General features: G+C 42.1%; 2 protein-coding genes across 2 annotated transcripts; one reads left to right on the top strand and one right to left on the bottom strand.

Moving 5' to 3' along the window:
- Positions 1 to 443: 443 nt before the first annotated feature.
- Positions 444 to 1,852, bottom strand: LOC122399526 (ribosomal RNA-processing protein 8). The gene is made up of 4 exons (XM_043400265.1): positions 1,715 to 1,852; positions 1,076 to 1,632; positions 760 to 996; positions 444 to 657 (listed from the first exon to the last, which is right to left on the bottom strand). Exons 1-4 carry the CDS (start codon positions 1,775 to 1,777, stop codon positions 444 to 446), a joined length of 1,071 nt encoding a protein of 356 aa, XP_043256200.1. The 5' UTR covers positions 1,778 to 1,852.
- A 1,142-nt stretch (positions 1,853 to 2,994) lies between these two features.
- On the top strand, positions 2,995 to 10,448 carry LOC122399468. The gene is made up of 7 exons (XM_043400166.1): positions 2,995 to 3,175; positions 3,303 to 3,483; positions 3,581 to 3,768; positions 4,254 to 4,621; positions 7,955 to 8,044; positions 9,780 to 9,845; positions 10,191 to 10,448. The coding sequence occupies exons 1-7, from the start codon at positions 2,995 to 2,997 to the stop codon at positions 10,446 to 10,448; spliced, it is 1,332 nt and encodes a 443-aa protein (XP_043256101.1).
- The last annotated feature ends 1,341 nt before the right edge of the window (positions 10,449 to 11,789 follow it).

Genomic DNA, 11,789 nt, shown 5'->3' with positions numbered 1-11,789 from the left:
CGTTTGGCAAATTTCCGATCACGGGAATCCCAAAGTATTTAAAGCAGTATTATTACATACAAACAAACTGTCCCATTTAAGTTTCCAAGTATGATCGCAAACTTTCACTCAATTTAATAAATTGAATAAAATCAATTTTCTTGTACTATGTATTTATTGCAATTTGTGCCAAACAGATCAATGTGTTTTAAGAATAGCACATTGTTTAAGCAGGCACATACATTAAGTGTCCAAAATGTGTTTGATGTCATTTTAAGGAAATGCGAATATTAAAACATTATGGAACACAATATATATTACACAATATGTAATATATACTTATGTACAAATATAGTTATTTTATACAGACAATGTGAATAAAAAAACAAAAAGTAATAATTTTATTAACAATACATCGTAATAGTATATGCAGTCAATAGCGCTTGGATATGATTTCTTGATTTCTATCTTTTTTTGTAGAAACATGGTTTTAAGGTAATAGGAATTAATTTACTTTTCTTGCCACTTATATCTTTCTCTTTTTTGAAATCTAAAAAGTAGAATAAATTATGGGACAAATCTTTCCAGGTACATTTGAAACCATAATCGTCTAATATTTTTATAAAATCTTCTACTCGCTCGAAGCGACTTTCAACCTCAGCTATTTTTAAAATACCACTGAAATGTATTTTGTAGATAAATTTTCATTATAGTAAGACAAACATTATATTAACATTTAAGCTTAATATTCATGTTGTATTGGATTTTATTAACACTTACCCTTTCTTAAGAACCCTATTTGCTTCTACGATGTAATCTTTAAGATTGGTTCCCATAAGAGACAAACAAAAGACAACAACATTTATTCCATTTGTTAATAAAGGAGTGTGTGCAATATCGCAAACTGTTACATTCTCGTTCAAAGAAACAAAGTCAAAGGAATGGACTTTATGGTTAACGGAAGAAGCAAGCCTGGCTTCTCCGCATCCAAAGTCAGCAATAATGTATTCCTTTGGCCTGTAACACGAAACAAGTAGTTAGTGATTTGTAAAAGTGATTAAAAATGAATCTATGCTGTACAAAATTTTATATTAACATTTTCTTAATCGACGATATAATAATGTCAAGAGGATTCAAGGGCCATTGTTCAACTTGTTGTTTATATCCCTCGTGATACGCCTTAAATGCATCTGGATCATCTTTGAAGTACTTTTTAGATTCAGAACTTTCATTATTGTAAAGCGTTTCGTTTAAATACCTAAATCTAGATGCCCTTAATTTAGCCATCATTTTTTCCCTTAGGGATAACGGTTTTGTATTTTCTGATTTTTTCTTGCTTTCTTTCTTTTTTACATCGAGCATTTCTTTTAGTCGTGTAATGTCTAATTTATGAGATCCTGCAACTAGTTTAGGGCTATTGCTTTCTTCTTCTGCAAAAGATTGCATCTTTTTCTTATGTTTTTTTACTACCTTTGCATCGGTAAAATGAACAAAATTATCCGGTGTATGACTTTTTCCATCCTTATGTGCTTGCTTCAATTTCCTTTTAATTTTCTGTGTGTTCTTTTTAAGTTTGCTATTAGAAATTAAATTTTTATGTTTAGAAATAATAGATTTACGTTTATTTTTGAAATGTTCCTTTTGTTTTTTCTTCTGAAATAAATATAGGACAATCTACACTTAAAAACAATGTAAGTATGAATGATAATATGTACGGAAATACTGCACAATTTACCTTGAAAATATTTCTACCGCCATTCTTTGTACCGGAAGTATTATTTTTTATTTTTTTGCTCATTCCCTTTATAAACGATAATGAATTATTTACCTTTAATAACAAACTTTCTTAACCTTTATTTCACGCGATCTAATATGTAAACAGTAGTGTAACAATCGTGCCGCCATCTAGCGGCGAATGTGTAATATATTCGTCCACCATTTTAATAAATCAGTGCCTCTAATGAACCACTGCTCGATAATTAACCGATTACGCTTTTCCTGGGATTAATTTATGAACTTTTAGAGTTTAATAACATAGCTGAGACCCTTGACAATATCGAAGGATACCTGTCGCAGCCACTTCGTACCTTATTAAATAGTCATTAACCAATATCGGAAGTCGGCACACTGTTTCGGAACTTCTGACCTAACGATTAGAGAACTATCGCTAATAACTAATTAATTAGAGCGAGGACCGTTGCAAAATCGGTCCTCGAATGTTGCCAGGGATGTCTACTCGGTTCTCTAACAGCGGAAATATCTGTGTTATTGTAGAAAAGTTGATAATTCATCGATTAAAGCAGACGGTAATAGAGCCGTAAATGTTCCGACTTCCGATATTCGTTAATAACTTGCCAATTACGGGCGGAATGGTTGTAAAAAGTATCCTTGAATCTAGCCAAGGGTCTATACTACGTTCTTCAGTTCTAAAGGGTCATATTTGAATCCCAGGGAAGGAGTTATTAATGAATAATCAAGGTACTGCGTAACAGGGGTAGCAGGAGTGGGGGAACCTGTGCTCCGGATACCTCCTATAACATTCTGTGATCCTGGCACGATTTTAGCAGTTCGAATCCCTGATATTAGATGGCGATACTGTTTCACGGCACTTTTTACCGCAATAATTAAAATAATTTTCGCTTTCCAGCAGTAGTCGTCCGTAACTAATTAGACGAAAAAAAATGTATAGAAAAATGGTGGAAGAATTTGATTAGATTCGAATAATATTTCCAGTAGTTATAAGAGATTATAAAACTGTAGGATTTATTAAAATTAAGAAATTGATGGGAAAGGTAGTGGAGAATGTAAACAAAACATTCTGTTCAAAATAAAAATTCATTTTGTGCTTCTCCATTTAGAATTAAATGATCATGATGCGACTTGAATTTAGCTCCAGGACGGAATGTTCGAAACGAACATTTTCATTTGTCTGTTTGCTAGAAACCGTGACGCGATATAAACAATTACAATTACTTGTCGGTTGATTTCCGCGTTTCTTTGATACAGATCATTGAAATGTCAGTTTATTCGACGGATTCCTTAGAGAATAGGAATGAAATTTCGCCGAGGGAGCAGGAATCATTGCACGAATTCAGCAATGATTTAAACCTATCGTCGATTAAAGTTTCGACCGATTTATCACAGGATGTACCATTTTGTTTAGAACCGACCAGTGCATTATTAACTCGGGGGCAAGGTAAGCTTGGAAGTACTTGCATACAATTATAATTTCTACGCTTTACGTTTAAATCTGTTTACGAACTATATTTTCGAAAGGGAGTAACGGATGGTTGGAAATGACTTTTTTCCCGTAAACGTTTCAGATGCCGGATCTAATGAAACCGCGAGGAGGACAGCAGCCAGTAAGAATGCGATAATTGCGAGCGAAGGAATCGCAGACACGTCGAAGCGACGTCCGCCCCGGCGCCCGGCGTCTTCGAAGAACAGGAAACGAGACGTCACGAATCGTGTCACAGCGCGAGTATACACGCATAATCGAAAACAGTTTGATAACTATTAAATCGGAGAAAAATAAAAGGAACTATGTATTTGTTATATTTTCGAAGGTGAATGGTTTAAAAGGGGAAGAAGGAAAGGTTAGGGTGGGATCAGGCTGTCGGAAAGGTTCCTCGAAGACGTTCTCGGCGAAACGAAGTTGCTGTTCGAAAGGAAACCCGATGATACCCGCGAAGCCGAACAAAAAGCTTGGCAACGTGCTCGCCCCGAGGATGATTCAGCAAGCGAGGAAGCCGCCGCGCTCCTATTTGGAGCTTTATCGCCAGAGATTCAGTTAGTCCGAAACGAGATGACGAGTTCTTCGCGAAACCTTTGGGGAAACGCCGGGATCAAGGGCGGGGGAGGGAACCGCGTTTACGCTTTAAACGGCAACGGAACGATGCAATTTTATCCAAGGACGTTTACTTTGCTCGTGATTAGATGTCGTTTCCACCCGGGCGATATACGTGTACACGCGTACACACTCGCACGAGGGTAGCCTTCTTGTTTGTTCGTTTGTTTCTTTACTCCCCACGATCTCCTGCTTTATTGTTATTTGGACGCGTTTAATTGTTCCGTAACCCGAAGAGGGAGAAATTTTATTGCCGCGAGGGCTCGATCGTAATAAACCGGTCGCCAAAAGTCTTTCTCCACTTCCGAACGAAACGTTATTTATCGTAAGTCGCGGTTATGGTCATATCACAGATAATTTTTCGGTTCCTGGTCGGTTCGTAATCGATTTTAACCGTGTATATTGCGCGTGTGTGTGTTTTTGTCAGGTGGAGCACGGTACAACCGATCCCCGGAGGGATCCACCTTGTCGGTTTACGGAGACAGCCAACAAGAGCAGCTCACAGACGACGATACGTGTTTACCGGCTACCCCGAGGGACGATCGCAGCGAGTTAAGTTTTTACCGTGGTCTAATCGAGGGATCCACCAGCGCAGCAGGATCTTCCGAAACCGTACATCGAGACGCGTTGGAAGACACGAAAAGGTTCCGTGGTCGCTTGGAACGCAACGCGATGGCCGACGATAAATCCAAGAGTCCCGGCTACCGGCCTTACACCATCGACGAGTACAAGACTTTGCCAATACCAAAGCTCGATCGATCTCTTGGGCCCGATAAAGTTGAAATGCAAGCGAAGGTACATAGGTGGTCTATCGCGATTTACTATTTAAGCGATACAATGATCTTGAAAATATCAAGCATCTGTTAGCGACTGCTTAGTTTTAAGGGACGTCGAGGGCAATTAGCTCAACGATTCATGATAGGGACTTAGCCTGCGTGGGACCCAAGAGGGTTGCAAGGACACAATACAGATGCCTGTCGATGGCTGGTGACTCGAAGTCACTCAGCTATCGGGTGTCATAGAATTGCTTGTTGAAAGAAAACGTAGGTATGTTAGAATAAGGCAAGCGACCCGCCGTTGTCTTGCTTTAAAGAATAGGAACTCTGTTCCTCGAGGATCTGGGGAAGGCAAGGGTGCCTTCTGGTAAGAGGACTAAGCTTGACCTCTTGCCACTTACCCCAGAACCGGGACTGAGTAGAGTTGTTGCAAAATATCTAACACATCCTTCTCTGGGCAATACATAGTCAGGTAATTCTTACAAAGCGTGGAAAGTATGCACCATTAGCCTTGGAAATTAGGAAAACGCTCGAAAGTTTAAGGGTCTTGAAAGGAGAATTAACCCTTTGCACTCCGAATTATATTCCAATTTTGTTACCAGCGGCTTGCGATGCTTATAAGAGTTTTATTTGAAATTTACCTGTTAAAATAAGTGTTTTGTTTACACTGTTGTATCTTGCAATTTTCAAGTGTACGATATCTGTTTGGTTTGGACTTGAAAAAATGTCGAGTGGGACTTGACGAAGGAGCTCCTGAGATAAAAATTCACGTTAAATCACACTCGACATAGGAGTGCAAAGGGTTAAAAGAAAATTCATTAGATACGCCAAGAGCCAGTAGTAGTAGAATCGTCAGCTTTCTCGAGGTTTACTTTATTTTCGAACGGTTCGCGTCACGCGTCACTTACGTACCATTCGTAAAAGAGGAATTGCATTTTTGACGAGGACGCGACTATACGGACGAAACTCGAGTTAGCAGAACTTGGAACAGAGACATCTTGCAATCTTGTTTTCTTGTCCCACCGGAAGTTAACCTGCCGGAGTCGAGAAAGCCAAGTAGAAGAAACTTGGGGTTCCGTCGACCCATCGCAGTTTACAATTTCACGGGAGACGTAAAGCGAGTTAGCTTGTCGGCCGTCTTCGTAACTTCAATCTAATAAACATGCGGCCGTTTCCTCGCAGCTACCTCATCATTCGTTCGTTACATACTCGTTTCACCGAATTCGCCTGAAAAATTCTCGATTCGAATACATCGAGTAGGAGACAATAGTCTCTTATTAGGTAAAGACGCTACGAAAGGTAGTAAATTGATCGAAAACGCCTTAATTTTATCGCTCTACCATTCTCGTCCCAGAAGATGAACTCGCAATACACAAACACACACACGTACAGACCATCACTGTACTAATCGGTAACGTTGAATATCCTCGATATGTACGGTACATAGGCGTGCTTCGAGCTCGAACTACGTTGTAACAGAGGAACGAATTGTTTTGGGAAAGTCGGCCGAAATGCCGTTCTTTCGAGACAGCATTCTAGGCAGCGTGCCGTTGTAGGTTCGGTAGTCGCGCGCAGACACACTAAATTCCAGAAGCCTTTGAACTAAATACTCCAGACCCGTGGAGACGGCCTGTACATTTTTCAGAGCTGGGTTAGGTTGTTCCTGGACTCGCGAGCATCATCCCCGTAGACACGTATCCGCGTTCCTGCTGGATTCCAAGGGAACCGGAATTCCATCGACTCGCGATCGCGCGAATCCTTATCGCGGAAAACGAGTTTACCGGACTGGAAATTAACCCTTTGCGCTCGGCTGTCCCCTCTGAAGGGTCATCCAGCTAAGAATTTGAATGTACACTCCAAGGAAACACAACGATATTATTGTTTTAAACTGATTATATAAAAAGAAATGCGTTTGCTTGGATATTTACTATTATATTTCGTAAGAAAGTGTGCGTTGAGTTAGTAGTAGGTGGTGCAAAGGGTTAACATTTCATACGACAGTTTGTCTATTAAGGTATGATTCCACTGAGGCAACACTATGCGACTTGTAACATGCCACATGTCGTTCGGTAACACTATGCGACCTGTAGCATGCTACTGTCCTCCGCTCACTTGAAGTCCCGCGGAAGGAATGCGGGAGAAGTAGAAGGGGCACACGTATTCCCACGCACACATTGGTCTCTAGCTCGCTATTCGTCGCGGCAGTTACACACACATGTGGACTGCCTGAGAGCAAGGGAGCGAGACAGATAAATGGGCGGTCCGACTCCCCTTGCCCCTGTGCCGTCTCGCGGGACTTCAAGTCAGCGGACCACTGTACATGTCATTAACTGACAACATTGCTCGACATGTTCAAGCTACATGTTGCCTCAGTGGAATCACGCCTTTACGCTCGTAATAGAAAGAAACGTATAGGCTCTTTAGATCTAATAGAAAATCGTAACTATTCGCCTAGGTACACGTTGCAAGTTTGCGACACGAGTTTTTCGGGCGCGATTCCCGATTCGAAAGATAAGGAATTTATCAAAGCTTGTTTCTTCGCACATTTCTCGTCCATTGTCTCGCTATTATCCAGGATCAGCGAGTAAGTTGGTAGGAGCGCGTCGCACCGATATACGGGAATAAATTTGTTCCCGGTGGACGCGCCGTCGAGGACAGTTTAAACGAAACGTCGGGTGAGGAGGCTGGGAACGAGGGTAGGCACACCATAATGCCCATAATTATACTGACTCCTGAGAGGTTGTATTAATATTGCCCGCGGTTTAACTCGCCACGATGTTAACGTGCACGCTAACGGTGCGGTTTCGCGGCAGAGTGACAGAATGCCTACTATACAGAGATAAGGGAAAGAAACACGAAACGGGATGACAGAGAATCAAAATTAAACTGTGTTCGATCGTTTAATTTTTAAGGATAGCATCGAACCTCCTCCCTTCTTTTCTTACTCCTTTCCATCTCTCCACCCACTCAACCTTTTCTCTCGTTCCCTTTGCGTCCTCCTCTTTCCACGAGCATTTGCATAATCTAGTTTGCGCCGGATTCCAGGAGGGGGGAGGGGGAGTGTCGGCACTCGACGATTTTCGGTGTAGCTCGATCGATCGATCTTACTAGAGTTTTAACGGGAGAACCAGCTCCGGATGGAGAAGCGTATCCGTATGTGTGTGTGTGTGTGTCTGTCAGACGATTGTGACGCGCGTGCTCGCAAAACTTGCAGCTAGTCGCGCGGGAGGTTTCGTAAAAAGTAAATAAAGCCCGCGGCATCGCCGCGCGGCGAGCCCTGCGGCGAGTTTAGTCTGCGGAACTTTCATCGAACCGATGCCAGGCGAGCTTCAGGGATTGTTTCTTGTTGCAGAGAGAGTGGCTGACGCGGCAAAGGTCATACGGGAACTCGGTTAGCGCGCATAATCGCCACCGGATACTGATGCAGGCGCAAAAGCTCAAGGTATCTACCACGCGTCAAGCGCACGTTCATCTATGCGTACACGTCGCCAATGATCGCTCATCGTTTGAAAATTTTCAATCGATTTTCAAACCAGAACACCAAACCGAACCAAACAGTGCCAAAACAGAATGTCGAGGCGCGAAAAATCCGATGCAGCCACGGAATGCAATTTCGACCCGTAACAGCTTCGCATAACGCGAAATGAATTCTTCGCGATCGCGAATTCTTTTAAACACGGATAAGATAATCGTTTCTGTATGAAAGTCAACAAACCGTCATACCCGGCTACGTATAATGTAACAACGCAGGGAAAAAGTGATAGCCGAGACGCGACAGGACGATGAATTAACGTCGTTCGGGTACTCGGTCGTGTTACGATCGATACTTAATTGCCAATTAGAGGATGCAGAAATGCATTGTGACGAAAAGTGGTTCGTTTTACTCGTTCGTTGCGCGAAACTCGAGCCACGGTAATGGTTCGCTGGAAGATTTATAAATGAAATTAATTACCTACCTACCACTTCTGTGTTAACAATGCCTCGCGTCGTCTTTTTTTTTCCATTCGCCACTCCGTTTCGTCTTTCCTCGTTGACGCGCGTCTCTTGCTCTCTCGTTCCAAGATCGTCAACGTTCGCAGCATCCTATCGTCGAATACTAAATTTATTTTCCCGCGAATACGAGCTTGTACAATTCGTTCTGAATTAAAAATGATCAGATTTTTTCAATAACAATCCGAAAGCTGAGTCGTTTCATCGCAGTTTGCTAATTCGACTCCTGTTATCACGTACTCGTCCGTAGCCCCGTGGTATGCAAAATTAGCCCTTAACCGTCAGGTTGTATTAGATCTAATCGTAAGATGCGAATGGCGTGGAACGCGCTGGAAAAGGACCAAGGCCGGCCCGGCAGAGACCCGGTATCCGAACCTAAATCCAATTATATGCACAAAGCGAGGACTGCAGGCCGCAACTACCACAAGGACAGGGGAGGAACCGACGCGAGGGCACGACGAGGGCGAGAGAAGGCACAGAAATTCTCTACACGTGGATATAAACCTACGTTGCGTCTATGGAAAGGGGGAGCCTAACCCGTGACTCGCCTACCGCCACCAGAATTACATTTTCCTTACTTTCGTCCTTGCGAGAGTGGCCTCCGCTTGTATCCTCGTCTGTCTGCTCCCTCGCTATCGGTAATCGCGGCCTGAATTTCAACCAGTCACGCCCTTTATGCATATTTGCCCGGAACTTTCTCTGTTCGGTGGTTGCGTCAATATACACCGCTCACCGCAAAACAATTTACAAAGGAATTCGGTAACGGCTTGCTTTCGCCGAACCTCGACAACCTGACATTTCAGGGGTAAACTATTTCAAAATATTCTCCCGCTCGAGCCTCGTGTCGCTTAGTACTTTTAAGAATGCAACTGTTCGTACACCATTTTAGCGGAGCAAAGAGGACGGCACAGAGAGGAGACCTGTAACGCTAGCAGACAAAACATTTTACTTTCTAACACTTTTATCACGTTCATTTGATACGTTTTTAACAACAATTTTCTCTTATATCACCGTATCATCGCATCACGAGGAGGAATAACCAATTAACACGACTTTTTACACACGAATAATCTCTATTTCATTGATACATATATATTTTTTTAAATACCAATTCTATCAATGTTGTATTTTGTTTCGATGTCTAACGAAAAGGCTTCTAAACGATCCATTTCTTTGTGTGTTCGCAGTCGAAGCACGACATCGCTCAGAAGTGCTTTTTGCCTCCTTTGAAGGATCAGGATGCCGATGTAAAGGTAAATCAAGAGTTCTTACTCTTACGTGAACGCTACATGATCATCCTATTCTTTGTATCTCCTTGTACGATTGTCCGACAACTGGATCTTTCATATACTTTCCAGAATGCTTTCAACTATCGTGTCATTCTCAATGCTTTATTCTCTTTCAAACGTTGTCGAGTTGCTAATGATTGTCAAACAGGACAAAAATTTCATATCCCGCTCTTCTATCAGACACTTTTTACTTTCGTTACATTTTTTTATACATTCTTCGTTGCATTTTATTCCAAATTCTAATTAATTTCCGACGCTGGTTATATGTTTCAATAATTATTTTCACGAGTGAAATTTATATTGTTGCAGACGCAATGCGAGTCTATCTGTTCAACGACATTCGAACAAGACCAAGAAACTACTGTTTCCAAGAATACTATCGCGAATTCTAGTAAACATTCCAAGAAAAATGTCCACGTCCGTAAAGTATCCTCGTTGAGCGAGTCGAAAAAAGTCGAGCGTACGTCGAGTCTAATTGAAGATCCATATTTGGAGTCCCTGAGGCAACGTCATTTTTACGAGATGGAGAAGGTGGATCGTATTATAAATCGAGCGCTGTGCCTTTGATTATATTGAAAATTACGGCATGTGTTACGTTTCTTCCAAATGGGTTCTTAAATCGTCGTGAACGTTGATCGAGTACAGATCCACGCCGTATCTATCGTAAAATTGATCGATTGTAAAATATAGAATTTGTACTATCAATTATTTCAACCGCATTTCCGCTCTATAGGGAACATTTTCAGAAAAAACTCCCGTATTTAAATCAAGTTGCCGAAGCATTTGCATAAATCGACTTCTGTCCACTTATCCTTACGTTTGCCAGTCACTATCTTTTTCCAGCTGTTCCTCATCCGAGATTCTCCTACCGAATTCTCGAGATTTAATCATTTTTCTCGGCTCTCGACTATCGAAACTGGTAGAATATTGGGCATAAAAGTATGAAGAGAAAAAATTACGGAGACCCTGTGTACTACAGATTTGGGATATTTTTCCAAGAGGCAACTATTAAGCTTTTGCGAATAAATTACGTAGCGGCGGGAATCCGGAAAATTATAGATGGTTGATGAAACATTTAAACCTCGTTTCATCGAGATAACTTATTTATTCGAATGTTATCTTGGGATTCTCCTGGTAGAGTCGGGTCACACGGCTGACCAGCCACACAGTACCGCGTATACTTTTACATCGTTACGGACAAGTTGACTGTATGGCACACTAGGGAATGCATAGACCCAGCCAGTAAGTCTCGGTGAATTCCGAAATTATTCAACGGTTTTTGACATGTCGAGCTGCCATGGGCTTCGAGTCGCGTCGAGGCTCCACGAGGTGAACCTAACCGACGGGGACCGTTTTTATCCGCGATCATCCGCGGGATTATCCGCGAGGAATGAACTTCAAGGGCCGGGAGATCAAGAACTCCGAGCCCTTCCACCCTTCCACATTTTTCCTAGCCTTGTATCGCGACCGGTCGGTCTCATGAATAGGTAAACACGCGCACGTAGCTCCGTTATTATAAAAACAATTTTACCCCGAGAAAACAGGTCTGGGTGTTAGAACTGAACTTGAGGCAATTATCTTCCGCAATAATCTCGTGAAATTTTTGGAGTGTCGCGCGAGCAGAGCGGGCAAACCACCGTCGGAAAGTTGGATTCTGGATGCGGCTATTTAATTTCCGCGAGGCGAGGCGCGTCGGAGTGTTGTTATCGAGTTCTAGTTTTAACGCGTTATCTTAAGGATACCGGAACGGTGCTCGCGCAAATACGATAACACCTGTCCACCGTTATCCGGTGCTTTAAATGCTACGTTGCTCGTTTGTGCAGCCGGTTCAATGGATTCCGTTGAAATTCACTCGAGGGACAGAGAAAACGAGGATCCGTTCGAAAGTACCGATAATTAATTTAGACG

Source organism: Colletes gigas, unplaced genomic scaffold (assembly GCF_013123115.1).
Source record: "Colletes gigas isolate AHSC1104 unplaced genomic scaffold, ASM1312311v1 Colletes_gigas_Sc00013, whole genome shotgun sequence".
Lineage (NCBI taxonomy): Eukaryota > Metazoa > Arthropoda > Insecta > Hymenoptera > Colletidae > Colletes > Colletes gigas.
This window is presented reverse-complemented; position numbering and strand designations above follow the sequence as displayed.